The sequence below is a fragment of the Rana temporaria genome, chromosome 12 (assembly GCF_905171775.1).
Source record: "Rana temporaria chromosome 12, aRanTem1.1, whole genome shotgun sequence".
NCBI lineage: Eukaryota > Metazoa > Chordata > Amphibia > Anura > Ranidae > Rana > Rana temporaria.
The window spans coordinates 127,053,618-127,072,639 of record NC_053500.1 but is presented as its reverse complement, the minus strand read 5'-3'; the positions used below and the strand labels follow the sequence as shown (position 1 = coordinate 127,072,639).

The following is a 19,022-nucleotide window of genomic DNA, read 5'->3' as shown; positions in this document are numbered from 1 at the left end:
GTTAGCTTTGTGAATTAAGCACTACTTGAAATGTACCAGTTCGGTAAATGTTTTTTTTTTTTATATTGACTCTTTTGTGTGTTTTTATTCTTTCTTATAGGATTTAAGAAAACCTTTTGAAAAAGCTTGGAAGGATTATGAAAACAAGTTGTAAGTTGGAAAATATGTCTTCACATGGGTGTGCGCAGGGGGTGTGACTGGGCGCACCCTAATCTGATGAAACCAATCTGTAGTTCCTTACTGCAGCGGCTGAGAAGCCTGCTTCTCCTCCTCTCCCTCCAGCCGGAATTCAGTTGCCACATGAGGAAAATGCAGGGGAATGGTACCAGTATATGCCACCCACATGCCTCTCCTGTCCCTCTTTTTTCTGACCCCCAAAGCCACCCTGTGTACTCCCCTGACTCCCCATCCCCATCATTTCAGGATGGCTTGCAGGGAAATGGCCAGTAAATATGTAATTTACCATCCCCTTCCTTTTCTGAATAAACACAGTGAGCGATTGGTACTGATCACTACTTTGTCCATTTCTAACTGAAGCATAATAAACTGTATTTACTATGTTTGTTTGTGAATGAACGGGAAGCTTCTCAGCACAGAGCACTTCAGATTCATCCACTGTCCAGTGCAGATGAGGTTGCAGAGAAAGGGACTAGGGAATCTCTGTACTCTGGCCCTTTCTCTGTCTCAAAAGTGAGACAGCAGGGGTCTATTTAGACTCCTGATATTTCACCCAACAGGGCTCTGCAAGAAATTGTAAAAAAAAATAAAAAAAAAACAATAATGTAAAAAATAATTAAAAAACTGTAAAAAAAAAAAAACTACTGACACCATCCACTGCCCTTCTGGCTATCCCACTGCTCTACTGCCACCATCCATGTTTTATTTATTTTTTAAATGTTTGTTTATATTTATTTTATAGGACTGTTTTGTATATATAAGTTGTCCTATATACATACACATACAGTCACGTGTGTTTGAGCTTTGGGGTGCACACCCTAATGAAATGGGCTGCGCACTCTTCATATAGTGCTGTTCTTATGCAGTATCATGGTGGACTACAGCCTACCAGATGAATACTCCCAACCCAAATGAGAACTTCATAAAGCTTTTTATAGCTGTTCTATAGGCAAACATCAAGCTACATATATGATATAAACAAGACCAAGGATAAAAACTACCGTATATACTCGCGTATAAGCCGAGTTTTTCAGCACATTTTTTTGTGTGCTGAAAATGCCCCTCGAGTCACCTTTTTGCGCCTAATCTCCTGGACTTTGGGGACCCAGTACTTAGCACACATGTAGCCCCACTCTTCCTCTACAAGTGTGCAAAGTTTGTTGTCCAGGGGAGCAAGGGATCCCCCTTACTCTTTATCCAGGTAACATTTGTCAGGAACAGGAAGTTGGGGAAAATCTTCTCAACAAGGACATATTGGGGTTGGTTTACTAAATCTGGACTGTGCAAAAGCTGGTGCAGCTCTGCATAGAAACCAATTATCTTCCAGTAAAAGAAAAATGAAAAAGATGAGAATGGTGCGATTATTCAATATTGTGCCATAAAATAATATACTCAAAGAATGAATATGATGAGTATCCAAACATACAAATAAATAAATGTGAATAAAAGTCCAACTAAAGTCCAATGGTAGGAGTTAGTTCATATAAAGGTAAAAATCTCATAGGGATAACTTGATAGAAGAAAAAACAGACAAAACATCAATCCAAACATCGACTGTTAAATTTATAAATTGGCCGCTCACCTCCAACAATGACCCAAGGGTCAAACAAGGCTCTTGAGATAGTCAGATAAGGAATCCTGCTGATGGATCTGTAAAAGCATCCAGGTCCCAGGCGAAGACTAAGAACTACGTCCAAAACTTGGCATCAAAACATCCTGGGTAATTCCACATATAGAGGAAACGTGTCGCTCCAAGGAATGACACTTCTTATATAAATGGCGCTCAAAAGAAACAAAGAACAGCCATAGTGCAATATTGCCAAATGAAAAGTACATTTATTTGGTAAAAGAAGCTGCTTACATCAAGTAAGGGTAAAAACCGCAGTAAAAAGCAATGTGAGTAGTGACACACTCGCCTGCTCACCGCACTTCTGTAAAACACCACCGGAACTGCCGTCACAAGGCTCCAACCAATGCGCTGCGTCACTGGTCACGTGACTTCTTCAGCGTCGGGTGGAGGACTCTGCATTCACTATATCTGGTCTCACACAGTACACAGAATATAGAAATGCAATTATTTTAGTTACCATACATATCTTTTCTTATCAGCAGTTGAGTAGTTTTGTGATTTCTATTAGTGTCTGGTTAAAGCTTGTAGGAGGAGTTTTCTTTCCCCCTGATTGTCCTATGAGGCTGCAGGACCCCTGACCCTCTGTCTGGACAGTACTGATTGGCCTTGGTCTGATCATATGCACTCACCCAAGAAAATAACTACTCCTCTTTTACGCACTGCACACCAAACTCAGCATGTGCAGCTTGCCCCCAAGGCTCGGTGCTATCAGCAGATAGATTGGGGACTGTGGAAGAAGTGGGGGATCAGAGAAGACGGAATAAAATGGCATTTTTACACAATGCAGAGGATTAACCCACTAGGCTCCACAGTGAGTATAACAAGCATGCTTTACTGCATATACAGACTGATTTTACCGTTTTGGGTTTAGTAACACTTTAATTGAACAAGCTGAAGTTAGAAGCTGATTGGCTATTATGCACAGCTGCCCCAGATTTTGCATCTCCAGTTTTAGTAAATCAACCCCATTGTGTTTGCAACCTGGGAGAAAAATCTTCTAGATGGGATACGGATCACATTTAAAGCCTGAGATTCCAACACTAACATTTTTTTTTTTTTTATGTATTCCCCTAGCAATTATAAAAATAAAAGGGCGTTTCTTGCTGCAATACTCGCCACATCTCTGGTACGTCTCTCTGACTGCTCAGTGATCTAGTGCCAGTCCTTTTGTGAGTCTAATGATGCCCAGCATCATTCAACCCACATCCTGTGAGTGTAGAGTGTCATTGGTCCGTCTCAGTAAGGTGACACCACCAGGGCACTATTAACACCCATTGCATCATTGAGGACTTTGCAGCATCATGTGACTTACCAGAAGGCACCAGCAAAAGATTGATGTTATGAGTAGGTCAGGTGGTGGATTTTCCTATTCTAATCAGCAGGGAATTTACTCAACATGGTCAGTACTGAAAATATTGGTACTTTCTAGGGCACCCAGAAGTAAAAAAAAATTGGAGTATTTATGTTTCTGATAGACGTTGGGACATTTTGGCCATCTATCTGTAGAGTTGTCTAGTAAGTGTTGGTCAGACAGATTTGTGGTGCTTACTTTCAGAATGGTGTTTGTCTTTTAACAGCACTAAAATTGAGAAGGAGAAGAGGGAGCTGGCCAAGCAGTACGGAATGGTGCGGAATGAGGTGGCTGGAGGAGAAATCGCTGAGGAACTGGAGAAGGAACGAAGGATGTTTCAGTTGCAGATGTGTGAAGTAAGGAATTCTCTGCCCACTACATATGACATGAACCTTATACTGTATATACCGTGTTTCCCCCTGATAATAAGACCTACCTAGATTTATGGGAAGGTCTGCAATATAAGCCCTACCCCGAAAATAAGCCCTACTGTATTGTTGGTGGCCAAAATTAATATAAGACCCAGGCTTATTTTCGGGGAAATGCATTATAACGGCAGTTCTATAAGGGCTTTTCTATTTTTTACACACTGGGCGCTCTGTCCTATTCACCCAAGTATTTTCTGCTGAAATGACCCTTTCATTGAATCAGAAAGACAACATCCCCAGAACCCAAGGGAGTGTACCACCACTATCCATCATTGGACAAGAACCTCGGGGAAAGGATTCGTTCCATAATCTCCACTGAGATACCTACCAGTAACGCAGTCACCAGTTAAATCAGTCCAGTGCTGTCTCCCACTAACTTTGGAAAGTTAAAGAGGAACTGAACTCTGGAAGCTGTGCCCAAAATAGGCAGGCAGCGGGCAAAGGCCTAGTCACCAGAATAGCCGGTGCTCCCCATTTTCTCCACTGTATCTCTGTGTGGAAATAGCCATCTTGGTAAGAGGAGGGCTTTGCTTTCTCATGTCACCGCCTCCAGCGAGAACCACCCGTGATTTGCGCAGCAGAGGCCCGAACAAATCTCACTCTAGATCTTCCAAGACTGGCAGTCAGAGGCAGGAAAAGATCTCACACTGCAGATATACAGCTATGAGGCTGTAGGCACAGGTGTGCCTAGGCACGCCCAAAGGAAGTGTACTACTATTTTTCAGAAAGGGAAACCCAGAAAAAATGTTGTTTTTTTTGTTTTTTTTTGTTTTTTTTTAGGGTACTGCTTCAACTTAATGCTGAGTTCCAGGCTTTTTTTGTTAAAAGTCAGCAGCTACAAAAAGTTTAGCTGCTGACTTTTAATGGACACACTTAACGGCCGCCCAGAGCGTCTCTCCTCTCCCCCTCCTCTCTTCCGGCGCTGTCATAGAAACCGTGGGCATCCGGCCATAACCACCTTTGGGCCGGGCATGCACTGCGCATGCGTGTGTCGCCAGTGGACAGGCAATCTTCTGGGACCTGTCACGTGTCCCAGAAGATTGCAGAGAGGGAGGGGCCGCGTAGGAGGAGAGGAGGAGTCGCCTAGGCGTTGCCCATGGGAGAAAGGAGGAAGTGGGACAGGAAGTCCCATTCAAAAGTATCCACCCCCCCTCCCCCCAAAAAAATTACATGCTTTTGGGTGGAACTCTGCTTTAACCACTTCTTTACCATAGGATGTCATATAACGTCCTGGACTTCAGTGGGGATATCTGAATGATGGGTGCAGCTACAGGCATCATTCAGATATCATTCTTTTCAGGTGGCGATTCTGCGCACCATAAGAACAATCATAGCAGCGGTTCCGCCACTTGATCGTTCCTTTAGGCGGCGGGAGGGGACATCCCCCCTCCTTCCGCCATCCGGTACTTCTCTGGGCTCTCCCGTGCCATCGGAGACCCAGAGAACTAATCGGCCACCGCCGAATGAAGAGCATAGAGATTTCAGGTGACCAGATGGTCACCGGTCATCTCTATGACTGTCGGAGGTACCCGGAAGGAAACAAAGTCACAGTTGAAAGCGTGAGATCAGTGAATTTTTTTTCACAATCCCATGCTTTCTAGCCTGGAGGAGAGATGTGGGGTCTTATTGACCCCGCCTCTCTCCATAAAGAGTACCTGTCACACACTATTCCTATTACAAGGGATGTTTACATTCCTTGTAAAAGGAATAAAAGTGATAAAAAAATGTAAAAAAAGTGTAAAAATAAAAAAAAAATTAAGTAAAGTAAAAAAAAATATATAAATAAAAAAAAATGTAAACGCCCCTGTCCAAAGTAGCTCGCGCTCAGAAGCGAACACGCACGTAAGTCCTGCCCACATATGTAAACGCAGTTCAAACCACACTTGTGAGGTATCGCCGCGTGCGTTAGAGCGAGAGCAATAATTCTAGCACTAGACCTCTGTAACTCTAAACTGGTAACCTGTAAAAAAAATGTAAGTACCGAAGTTTGGTGCCATTCCATGAGTGTACACAATTTTAAAGCGTGACAAGTTGGGTATCTATCTACTCGGCGTAACATCATCTTTCACATTGTACAAAATAATTGGGCTAACTTTTTTAAATTCCTGAAACCGTTTTTTTTTTTAAAAGGCGTTTGAAAAATTATTGCGCCAATACCATGCGAGATAAAAAGTTTCAATGACCGCCACTTTATTCCCTAGGGTGTCTGCTAAATATATATAATGTTTGGGGGTTCTGAGTAATTTTCTAGTAAAAAAAAAATGATTTTTACATGAAGGAGAGAAGTGCAAGAATAGGTGCGGTATGGAAGTGGTTAATTAACATTTCTAAACATTCCCTATTCTGTATCAAATTTTCACTTTTTAGTACACTTTCCCTTTTAGTGCAATATTTCCATCTTTGGCAGTTATATGGTACGTTTTATCACACTGATCTCTACACCAGAGCTATAGGAGGGACATTTGAGGAGGAATGGGGGGCAGAGTGATTTGAATCCAAAAGATGGACAGTCCCTTCAAATGAGGGATGATTGAGAACTACGGCTGACTATGAAATATTACGCTTGCCCTTGTCTGCCCATCGTCCTCGGTGGCCGATTCGTTCTCTGGGTCTCCGATGGCACGGGAGAGCCCAGAGAAGTACCGGATGGCGGAAGGAGGGGGGATGTCCCCTCCCGCCGCCTATAAGAACGATCAAGTGGCGGAACAGCCGCTATGATTGTTCTTATGGTGCGCAGAATCGCCACCTGAAAATAATGATATCTGAATGATGCCTGTAGCTGCACCCATCATTCAGATATCCCCACTGAAGTCCAGGACATCATATGACATCCTATGGTACAGAAGTGGTTAAAGCAGAGTTCCACCCAAAAGCATGTAATTTTTTTTTCAATTATGTCTCCATGTTAACAGATGAAATCACCCATTGGTGTCCTGGAATGAGGTGGTACAATCTCTAGGAATGACCTGTCTTAGCCGTTACAAGTGGGTTCTGATAACCCTTCTGTAGCCGTGTAATGGGAGGGGCTGGAGCCAAGTACTAATAATAGGGATCCTTTTGTTGAAGATCCCAACAGATATCCAGTTGGTGATTTTACAAACCCTCATACATCAAATCAACAGTCTTGACTAATCTGTAATGTACGTGGATATAGAAGATAATTGTGCTTACTCATATATTCGTTTTGTGCTTTTGTTTTGTTTTTTTGTTGTAGTATTTGATCAAAGTCAATGAAATAAAAAGCAAGAAAGGCGCAGACCTTTTGCAGAATCTCGTCAAGCATTACACCTCCCAGTGCAAGTAAGAGTCCAGTATACTTCTATTACAAACGTCCTTATTTCCTTCTCTGAATCAATCGTTCATATTAGTCAGTGTTTCCTACAATCCTGCCAGTATTTTATTGTTGCTATTCTCACGGGTAACTTTTAAAATGACATATGCCATGAAATATGGAAACTTCCATTACTGACTCTTCTGGCAGTTCTAGTTGCCCAGCTGTATCGGGCTTTAACACTTTTTGAGTCTCAAACCAAAAACGAAGCAAAGCTGGTCAGATCAGTTTAAAACTACCACCTGGAAAGATGTAGATGGGAAGAGCAATCCGCAACGATACAGAAATTTCCCAGTACAGTCTCCTGATAGTCGGCACAGAATCTGATTCAATGTTGTACGTTAAAAACCGGGGTTGATGCATACATTTGTCAATACAAGGAAAGCTACACTACCACGTCGCGGTACCGCTGCAGTGTTGTCCATGGCAGTAGACCACCTAAGCTCCCATTTTGAGTCATATACTATATTACCAAAAGTATTGGGACGCCTGCCTTACACTAATATGAACTTTAATGGCATCCCAGTCTTAGTCCGTAGGGTTCAATATTAAGTTGGCCCACCCTTTACAGCTATAACGGCTTCAACTCTTCTGGGAAGGCTGTCCACAAGGTTTAGGAGTGTACGGAGATAAAAGAAGCAGCGGAGGTCAAAGCTGGAGTCGGAAGAGAGTGTGAAACCGGGGGGCTGAGCTAAAAACAGACGGAGAATGTGTATTGGGAGTGATGTAGATGAGCAAATGCAGTGTTGTCAAGTTCATTCAGCTTGCATATTGGGTAGATGTAAACCCTAACTACACTATATTACCCAAAGTATTGGGACGCCGGCCTTTACAGGCACATGAACTTTAGGGAGGGAGGGGCAGAGAGCTGGAACATTGTGTGTATAAGGCAGCAGGATGATCCAGGGGGAGGGGGGGCAGGGAGCTGAAGCATTGTGTAAATAAGGCAGCAGTGTGATGCAGAGTGTGGTGGGGGGGGGTGTTTGGGAAGGGAGGGGCAGAGAGCTGGAGCATTGTGTGTGTATAAGGCAGCAGTGTGATCCAGGGGGGAGGGAAGAAAGTTGGAGCATTGTGTGTATAAGGAAGCAGGATGATCCAGGGGGGGGGGAGAACCAGAGCATTGTGTGTATAACGCAGCTGTTTGATCCAGGGGGAGGGGGGCAGAGAACTGGAGCATTGTGTGTATAAGGCAGCTGTTTGATCCAGGGGGAGGTGGGGGCAAAGAGCTGGAGCATTGTGTGTATAAGGTAGCAGTGTGATCCAGGGAGAGTGATGCAGAGAGCCGGAGCGTTGGGTGTAAAATGCAGCAGTGTGATCAGGGGGAGTGAGGCAGAGAGCCAGAGCATTGTGAGTATAGGGCATGTTAATTTCCTGTTGTCCACGGGATTCAAAATTGTGAGTTTAGTGGTCTGAAAGGTTGGCGAACACTGGCCTAAAGCAAGCCTTTCACTAAAATGCAAAGTCTACTTACTACATACTTCTGCAGTATAGCCGTAAAAACACCTCCAGAAAAAAGTTAGAAAACATTCCTGCCTTACATACAACTTCTGGTGACTTTACAATCCCTTAAAGCAGAGGTCCACCTAGAAAAAAAAAATATTAAAAGCCAGCAGCTACAAATACTGCAGCTGCTGACTTTTAATAAATGGACACTTACCTATCCAGGGTGCCCACGATGTCAGCAGCCGAAGCCGATCAATCGCTCGTCTCTCAGCTGCTGTCGCCGCCATCCTCGGTGAGGGAATCAGGAAGTGAAGCGTTGCAGCTTTACTGCCCGGTTCCCTACGGCACATGCGCGAGTCGTGCGGCCCGTCCTCACTGGTCCCTGCTGTGTTCTGGGACCTGTGTGTTTCCCAGAACACGGGGGGAGAGGGGGGCAAGGTTTTAAAGGGGCGTGACTCCCGTGGGAGTCTATTTCCGGAAGTGGGTGCAAATACCTGTATTATACAGGTATCTGCACCCCCCTCCCCCCCTGGAGGTGCCAAATGTGATACCGGAGGGGTGGAGGGTTCCAAAAAGCGGAGGTTCACTTTTTGTGTCCTAGGTCCTCGGAAAGCTCAGGATCCAAGTTCTTTTAAAAAAAGAATCCAGCACAATGCAGGAGATTTTTACCTTCCAAAATAATTAGTACTGTAATTTTGGCCAGCTATTTATTGATGCATAGCTCTGTGTTAGTCGCGAGGATCACTCCTTTACCATTACTGCTTGTTCAGCTCCCTGCTCATTTACAGAGGTGTTCATGGTGATTAATTGCACAATGAGCAGGCTGGGGACAGAGAGGTGAGATAGGAAGCTGGAAATAAATGTCACCTGCCTGGCTGTGAAATGTGGATATTTTTTATGTGTTGTCTACATGCTTGGCTGCACCGAAAAACGGTGAACTCAAGGCATAGATAAAAAAAAAAAAGACACATAAATAAATGCAGCTATGTGTTCCTTGATAAATCATGTAATGTGTTTTTAAATGCGTGCACTTGTGCTATCTGTAGATATGTTGACAGGAGTAGCGAGCAGACTGAGCAGAGTGTTCTGCTGCTCCTTCACTACCCATTCAGCAGGGGGAGGGGGCGGGGCTTGACCATGTTATGCTGCTGCAGTGAGGGATCTGGCTTTGCTATCTGTTGTATGAATCACAAGATTCGAAAAGGAATATTCTACATTTTCTGCAGGTAAACGGTTCCCATATGCATACTTCAAAGCTGTCTTTAGCTGCGAAGTTGGATTTTAGTTTTAAGTACTGTCCAAATATATGAGACATTAGACATGCAGAAGCATAGCAGCCAAATATCCTTTTTGCAGGGCAGTTCCACACCACAGATGTGTCACAGAAAGCCTTGCCAGGTAGTGAACATTGCAAAAACCGCTAGGGCGGATAACACACTAAACCCAGGGTTCCTCAAACTACGGCCCTCCAGCTGTTGTAGAACTACACATCCCATGAGGCAATGTACCACACTGACATTCACAGACATGATGGGAATTGTAGCTCCTGAACAACTGGAGGGCCGTAGTTTGAAGACCCCTGCACTGAAGCCTCATACACACGATCGGATTTCCATCGGACAAATTTGTGGATTTCTGTCCGAAGGGTGATGGCTGTGAACTTGTTCTTCATACAGACGGCAGAACTTTTTCAGCTAACATACAAGAAACTTCGTTGTTTTTCTGCTCTTTAGCACCACCCTTTGGGCAACTTCTGCTAGTATTGTCTGATGGTTAGCATTGGTTCGGAGCATGCGTGTTTGTACTTTGGATTTTTAGTCCGACTGACTTGTGTACACACAATTGGATAATCCGACGGAACACATTTTGGACAATTTGAGAGCATGACTATGCAACCCTTTTTTTTTTATTGAAATTCCAACAACAATTGTCCGATGGAGCATACAGACGGTGGGATTATCCGACAAAACCCTTCCATCACACAATTGTTGTTGAATATCCGATCATGTGTAAGGACCATGGGTTGATTGACAAAAAGGCAAATACACTCTGCAAGTGCAGTTGCTACAGAGCTTGGTCAATAGGCAGAAGCTCTGCTGACTTCTATCATCCAATCACGTGCAAGCAAAAAGGCTGTTTTTTTTTTTTCCTTGCATGTGATTGGGTATTCTTTGCAAAGTGAAGCTTTACCCCATTTTCTAAGCTCTGGAGCAACTGCAATTTGCAAAGTGCACAGTCTATTTGCCTTAAAGTGGAGGTTCACCCAAAATATAAATTTTTAACATTAGATTGAGGCTAATTCTACTAAGCAGAATCGGGTGTTTTTTTTAAATGAATGCCGGACTTACCGTTTTAGATATCGATGTTCTCTCACCGCTTCCGGGTATGGGCTGCGGGACTGGGCATTCCTATTTGAGTGACAGCCTTCCAACGGTCGCATACAGCGCGTCACGAGTTCCCGAAAGTAGCCGAACGTCGGTGCGCAGGCGCCGTATAGAGCCGCACAGACGTTCGGCTTCTTTCGGCAACTGGTGAAGCGCTGTATGCGACCGTCGGAAGGCTGTCAATCAAATAGGAACGCCCAGTCCCGAAGATCATACCCGGAAGCGGCGGGAGAACATCGATCTCTAAAACGGTAAGTACTGCATTGATTTAAAAAAAAAAAAAACACCCGATTTTGCTTAGTCAAATTAGCCTAAATCTAATGTTAAAAATTTTTTTTCGGGTGAACTCCCGCTTTAAGTAAATCATCCCCTCTGGGCAATGCTATTTTTTTTCATGTTGCATTTTCTTTATAGAATTGCAGTGTTGGGCAGGTCTCCAACCAAGGACAGTTTAAGTTGAACTCCAGGCAAACCATTAGATACACAGATGAAAAAACATATAAGGGACAGGGCCAGATTAACGTAGGGGCTATTGGAGCAGCAGCTCCAGGTCCCTACCTTAAAATAGGCCCAACCTCCGAAAAAATACAGGCCATGCATGGAAAGCAATGGGCAGGCGGGGAAGGGTCTTCTCTCAATGGCCCTGCATTCCACACGCACTGCCACCCGGGGTCAGTAGGGAGCCCCATGAGAAGCTCAGTCCATCCTAATGCCCTGTACACACGATCGGATATCTGATGGAATCTAATCCGATAGATTTTTTTGTCGGATATTGGATGAAGCTGACTTTCATCAGTCTTGCCTACACACCATCAGTCAAAAATCCGACCGTGTCCAATGCGGTGACGTAAAACACAACGACATGCTGAGAAAAATGAAGTTCAATGCTTCCAAGCATGCATCGACTTGATTCTGAGCATGTGTGGATTTTTGACCGATGGACTTCCACGCAGCCGATCGTTTTTTTTTTGTCTATCATTTTGTTATCCATAGGAAAAATTTAAAACGTTCTATTTTTTTTCACCGATGGAAAACAAACCGATGGGGCCCACACACGATCGGTTTATCCGATGACATCGGTCTGTTTTCATCGGACAAACCGATCGTGTGTGCAGGGCTTAAGAGGTGCCCACAGCTTTATTACTAAGAAAGAGGAGGCTCAAGGTGAGAGGAGGCAGTGAACCATGACAATCCTGCCAATGGCTGATGCAGTGCTGGGAGAAGGCTCAGAGGGATGGTGGAGCCATGAGGATGCAGGCAGCTGCTACGGCCACTTCTCCTCCTGAGAAGTGACTAATGGCTCCAGCAGTGATGTGTATTTTGTGACTTTCGGGGTCTCCGCTATCATTCCTTGGCTACTGTAGCCAAGGATGCAGCTATTTAAACACAATCTGTGTTTGTATAGCTGCAGGGGAGACATTGGGGTATGCAGCACTGCGTCGCTTTAACTGACAATTGCACGGTCGTGCGACACTGCTCCCAAACAAAATTGTTATTCTTTTTTTTTTTCCCACACAAATAGAGCTTTCTTTTGGTGGTATTTGATCATCTCTGCAATTTTTTTTTGCGCTATAAACAAAGAGCGTCAATTTAAAAATAAAATAAAAATGTTTTCCTATAATGCATATCCAAAAAGAAAAATATATGAAAAACTACCGTAATTTATTCATCAGATTGGACCAATATATATTCTTCTACATATTTTTGGTAAAAAAAATCACAATAGGCGTATATTGATTGGTTTGCTTGATTGGTTTGCGCAAAAGTTATCGATCCTACAAACTACGGGAAATATTTAGGGACTTTTTTAGCGGGACTGCGACATTGAAATCTGACCCCAAATGACACTTTTTGGGGACCATTGGCATTTTTACATTGATCAGTGCTGTAAAAATGACACTGGCAGGGAAGGGGTTAACACTAGGGGACGTTCAAGGGGTTAACAGTGTTCCCTCAGCGTGTTCTAACTGTAGGGGGGATGGGCTGCCAGGGACATGATAGAGATCCCTGTACCGACCACTGGGAGCAGTAGATCTGACATCTCTCCTGTCAGAATGGGGAGCCGCTTGTTTGCACTGGCAGATCCCCGTTCTGCCTCTGTACTAGGTGATTGTGGGTCGCCGGCGGACATCGACCCATGGGCATGCCCGCGCGAGCCACCGTACAGATACGGCGATTTGCATAGGAGAGCCAATCTGCCGCCGTATAACAACGGTGGCTGGTCGGCAAGTAGTTTAAATAACAAACATGTTATACTTTCCTGCTCTGTGCAGTAGCTTTGCACAGAGCAGCCCCCGGTCCTCCTCTTCTTGGGTCCCCTGCCGGCACTCCTGGCCTCTCCCTTCTGCTGAGTGCCCCCACAGCAAACAGCTTGCTATGGGTTCACCTTAGCTGCTGCTCTGTGTGTACATTGCCCCATGGAGTGCAGCTTGGCCCCACGCCCACTCTCTCCTCATTTGCTCACTGGCTGGGATTGACAATAGCGGAAGCCAATGAGGAGGAATATACCTGAGAGAGCCACTGTTCCTGTGCACATCACTGAATTGAGATTGGGCTCAGGTAATTATTAGGAGGAGCTGGGGGGAGAGATCCACGCACAAGTTTTTTACTTTTATGCATAGAATGATCAAGCCTTTACAGCCACTTAACGACCGCTGCACGCATAAATACGTTGACACAATGGCACTCCTGGACAGAAGGACGTGTATATTTATATACGTCCCCTTTAAGAAAGCACGCTCCGTGAACCCGACTGCGTATCCCGCGGACTCGATCGCCCCGGGGGATACCTGCGATCGTCTCACGGAGAGATAGAGCGGGGAGATGCTAATGTTAACAAGCATCTCCCCGCTCTGCCTAGTGACAATGACAGTGATCACCGCTTCCTGTAATCAGAAGCGGTGATGACTGTCCTGTCACACACACAGCCCATCCCCCCCCCTACAGTAAGAAACGCTCGCTAGGGCACACTTAACCCCTACAGCGCCACCTAGCGGTTAACCCCTTCAGTGGCATTTTCACAGTAATCAGTGCATTTTTATAGCACTTTTTTCTGTGAAAATGACAATGGTCCCAATAATGGGTCAAAAGTGTCCGATGTGTCCCCCATAATGTTGCAGTCACGATAAAAATCGGTGATCGCCGTCATTAGTAGTAAAAAAAAATATTAATAAAAATGCCATAAAACTATCCCCTATTTTGTAGTAGCTATAACTTTTGTGCAAACCAATCAATAAACGCTTATTGCGTCTACATATTTTTGGTAAAAAAAAAAAAAGAGGAATACGTATCGGCCTAAACAAAAAAATATGTTTTTTATATATTTTTTGTAGATGTTTATTATAGCAAAAAGTAAAATGATATAGATTTTTTTCTAAATTGTCGCTTTAGTTTTGTTTAAAGCGCAAAAAATAAAAACCGCAGAGGTGATCAAATGCCACCAAAAGAAAGCTCTATTTGTGGGAAAAAAAGGACGTCAATTTTGTTTGGGAGCCACGTCGCACGACTGCGCAATTGTCAGTTAAAGCGACGCAGTGCCGAATCGCAAAAAGTGGCCCGCACATTTAGTAACAAAATGGTCCGGGGCTTAAGTGGTTAAAAAAGAAGAATGTGTTGCTTTGACAGCTCAAACAACTTCCTGCGGTCCCTCGTATAAACAAGTCCCAAATATTTCTCAATAAGTTGTATATTCTGACCAACAAGACCAATCCCAACCTCTCTGTGTGTCCTGCAGTTTTTGTAGGAGTGTCTAGGTATCTTAGGGTAATTGTATGCCCTCTGAACTGCCCCGCTCGTATGTATGCCCAAGGTGGCGATTTGATCCCAGAATAATGACTTATTTGTAGCTTTCTGCAGGAATGTTTACAAGCAACTGAAAAACTGAAATCCTACATCGAAAGCCTGACTACAGAGATGCAAATTGTGAGTACCTGTCCTGTAGCTGTTCACCTCCTATTCTTCCATTCTTTGGATGGTGCGGTTTGCATAGAGAGCCTTAGCCATGCATGTCAGGATACTTTATTTAAACTCTGTTTTTGTGTTTACATTTGTTACACTGCTTTTCATAGTGACCCAGGGTGAGATTGTAAGATCCTCAGAGCTCCCATTAAAAAGGGCCTAGACCAGTGATGGTGAACCTTGGCCCCCCAGATGTTTTTAAACTACATTTCCCATGATGCTCAACGACACTGCAGAGTGCATGAGCATCATGGGAAATGTAGTTCCAAAACATCTGGGGTGCCAAAGTTCGCCATCACTGGCCTAGACTATGAAAGCTATACCCAAAAGCAAGCAGAAGGCAAATCATTAGTCATCGGTATTGCCTGTAGGCAGGGCCGGCCTTAGGTGTTCAGGCGCCCTGTGCGAGCTAATCCTGTGGCGCCCCCCTCCCCCCCCCCATCTTCACCCCTTGCCCCCTGGTCACCTAAACATACACAAAGAGGTTGTCCGGGGCCCCTCTATCCTCTGCCGGGAGCCTGGGGAGTGACAATGAGGAGGAAGAGGCGAGGCAAGAGTCAGTGGAGCCCCTAGGTGGCAGCGCGCCCTAGGAGGCTGCCTTCCTAATCTGCGCTGACTGCCCGGCCCTGCTGGGACTCCCATTTTGCGAGCTGCAATGGCCGCACGGCGCCCCTGTTGCCCATGGCGCCCTGTGCAGTCGCACAGCTCGCACACCCCAAAGGCCGGCCCTGCCTGTAGGCTTCCTGTTCACCACTGGGTCTCTGTATGGCGGCGGCCATCTTTGTAGAGGCAAATCTTTGCTTCCTTATGTCAGAGCTGCCCCCTTGATGACAGATGATCAGATAACTGGTGGGGGAATATTCTAGAAGGAGCGGAGAAAGCTGGGAGATTGGCAGTGGAGTGGAGGATCAGGTGCGTATATACAGCTTTCTCCGCTCCACTGGACAAAACAAGCAATTAAACCATGCAGTGCGGGCAAAACACCACTGCATAGGAAAAACTTTTTTTGCCCATAGTTGAGCAAGCAGGGCCGCCATCAGGGGGGTACAGGCAGTACACATGTAAGGGGCCCGGATGGCAACCCCCCCTCCTTTTTTTATATATATATATTATTATTTTTTTCTATTAAAGGGCCCAGAGGTCCCCAGGGCCCCGGATGGCAACCCCCCCTTTTTTTATTTATCTTTTATAAATGTATATATTTTCTTTATTTATTTTTTTATTAAAGGTCCCAGAGGTGGCTGCCCCCCCCCCCTTTTTTATATATATTTTTTTATTTTTTTGTAAGGGGCCCAGAGGTCCCCAGGGCAATCCCCCTCCCCCTTCTCAATTCGCGGCAGCCCCTCGCTTCCCAATTTGAGGCGGCAGCAACCCTCCCATACCTGAAGCTGTGTAAGGGGCCCCATAATTCCTGATAAAGGCCCTGTGAGCAAGCAACAACTTTGAGGAGATTCAGATGTTTGCAGATGCCAGCTCCTGAAGGGTCAAAGCACAAGTCTGCCTTAGGTTTGGAGGGCAGAAGGCACAATACCTAGAGAGTTTGAACCTTGGATCTGTCTAGCTCAGTGTTTCTAAACGCAAGGCACACCAACAGGTCATGTTTTCAGGCTTTCCATTATTTTGCACAGGTGATTTGATCAGTTTCACTGCCTTCACTGCCAGAGCCTTTTCATCTGAGGGAAAGTCTGAAAACATGACCTGTTGGGGCGCCTTGAAGACTGGAGTTGAGAAACACTGCTCTAGCTACACTTCAGAAGAATCCTCTGTTTTTAAAAAAAAAAAAAGGATGTAAAAGCAAACATTAAAGAACACCCTGTGCCCCAATCATGTTTTGTATATAGGATGTTTGCTTATATTGCCCTTTTTATTTTGATCTTCAAATGACGACTGATTTCTCTATCTGGGCACAATACCGAACAAGGGCTGTGAAACGGGTTGTGGTGTATCATTGGCAGTGACATCACTGATACATACTGCTCTGCACGAGTGTCTGAAGTCCCACACTGGGAACACGCACAGAAGGATGACAATGCCACTTCTGCTTTGCAAGGCAGTGGATGAGAACTGTCACCCTTCAAATTGTCCATGGACACCAAACTAAATTGCTCAATTGCTGGACATTTATAAATATATACTGTATTTATTGGCGTATAACACTCACTTTTTTACCCTGAAAATAAAGGGTAAACTGTGCGTGCGTGTTATACGCAGGGGGCTGTGGAAAGTTTTTTCCCTATAACTTCCCTCTTAAAGTTAGGGTGCGTGTTATACGCCTGTGCGTGTTATACACCGATAAATACGGTATATATGTGTATTCTGCTATAGCTTCTATAATTACTGTATATGGGTCAGTACACTATAGACGCATTGGTCAGTGAAAGCAGATACACTATATTACCAAAAGTATTGGGACGCCTGCCTTTACACGCACATGAACTTTAATGGCATCCCAGTATTAGTCCGTAGGGTTCAATATGGAGTTGGCCCAAACTTTACAGCTATAACACCTTCAACTCTTCTGGGAAGGCCGTCCACAAGGTTTAGGAGTGTCCATAGGAATGTTTGACCATTCTTTCAGAAGCACATTTTTGAGGTCAGGCACTGATTACGGACCGCTCTAATTCATCCCAGTTTGTTCTATCGGGTTAAGATCAGGACTCAGTCAAGTTCCTTTACCTTAAACTCACTCATGGACCTTGCTTTGTGCACTGGTGTGTAGTCATGTTGGAACAGGAAAGGGCCATCCCCAAACTGTTTCCACATAGTTGCATGAAATTGTCCAAAATGTCTTGGTATGCTGACGCCTTAAGAGTTCCCCTCACTGGAACTAAGGGGTCAAGCCCAACCCCCTGAAAAACAACCCCACACCATAATCCCCCTCCACCAAATGATATGTAGGGGTGGCTCAATATTTTTGGCAATATAGTGTGGATGAACGAGTTTGGGGTAGAGGAACTTGACTGGCCTGCACAGAGTCCTGACCTCAACTCTCAACTGCGAGCCAGGCCTTCTTGTCCAAGATCAAAGCCTGACGTCACAAATGTGCTTTTGGAAGAATTATCAAATATTCCCATAGACACACTCCTAAACCTTGTGGACAGCCTTTCCAGAAGAGTTGAAGCTGTAATGGCTGCAAAGGGTGGGCCAACTCAATATTGAACCCTACGGACTAAGACTGGGATGCAAATAAAGTTCATGTGCGTGTAAATGCAGGTGTCCCAATACTTTTAACAATTGCGTGTATGTGTGTGTATGTGTATATATAACACGTTCGTTTTTACCCTGAAATAGAGGGTAAACTGTGCCTGCGTATTATACGCCAATATTTTTTTTTTATTACCAGCGGTGGGGCAGTCCGCCCGGTTGCCACCCATTGGGGGGGTGTCAAACCAGTTGCCCTGCCTCTTCTGGCCCAGGGACAGCGCTGCCCTCATACCTTAAAGTTAAGAAAATGTTACTGCCAGTCCTTTCTCATACACTGCTCCTCCTGTGCCACCCTCAATGAAAATGGAAGCCTCTAAATACCTCAATTAGCGCCGTTCTTTCTGGATGCTCTCCTCCTCCCATTCTGCCTCCTTGAGTGTAGCTTTTGATTGGAGTAGGAGAGCGGTCATGTGACCGTCAATGACTCAGCAGAGCAGTCAGATGACCGGGTCCACGAAAGAGCGGTGTTGAGGTTTTTAGAAGCTTCGATTTACGCCGGTGACACAGGAGGAGCGGTGTATGAGAAGAGGTTGACAGTGATGTTTTCTCAACTTTAGAGTATGCTGGCAATGCTAACCCAGGAGACTGGGGGTCTCCTGGCAGTGCAGGGGGGCTTTATAATGAATGGGAGTCTGTGCCCCCGCGCAGAAAGTCTGTGCTCCCACGCAGAAAGTCTGTGCCCCCGCGCAGGAAGTCTGTGCCCCCGCGCAGGGGGTCCGGGTACTGTGCAGGACGCTGCGGAAAGTTTGTTTCCTGAAACTTCTTAAAGTTAGAGTGCGTGTTATACACCTGTGCGTGTTATACACCTGTGCGTGTTATACACCTGTGCGTGTTATACACCTGTGCGTGTTATACACCTGTGCGTGTTATACACCTGTGCGTGTTATACACCTGTGCGTGTTATACACCTTTGCGTGTTATACACCTGTGCGTGTTATACACCTTTGCGTGTTATACGCCGATAAATACAGTATATAATCTATATAGATGGATAATTTAGGGGTTTGGGTTTACATACACTTTAGTGGGTAACATATTGAAACACATATATGGCATAGGCCTATGTCAAAGGGTTCTGCTTCTTGTGTTGCTTGAGGAGCAGACGCACTTATTGTAG

At 44.9% G+C, this 19,022-nt stretch overlaps 1 protein-coding gene across 3 annotated transcripts in view; it reads left to right on the top strand.

Annotated features, from left to right (window-relative positions):
* The window catches only part of LOC120918803 (arf-GAP with SH3 domain, ANK repeat and PH domain-containing protein 2-like), a 218,344-nt gene that overhangs the window by 120,542 nt on the left and 78,780 nt on the right, over positions 1–19,022 (top strand). For all 3 annotated transcript variants that reach the window (XM_040330610.1, XM_040330611.1, XM_040330609.1), the window contains exons 5-8: positions 101–150; positions 3,385–3,514; positions 6,801–6,886; positions 14,590–14,665. In XM_040330610.1, the coding sequence (XP_040186544.1) occupies positions 101–150; positions 3,385–3,514; positions 6,801–6,886; positions 14,590–14,665 (342 nt within the window). The remainder of the gene's footprint in view (positions 1–100; positions 151–3,384; positions 3,515–6,800; positions 6,887–14,589; positions 14,666–19,022) is intronic.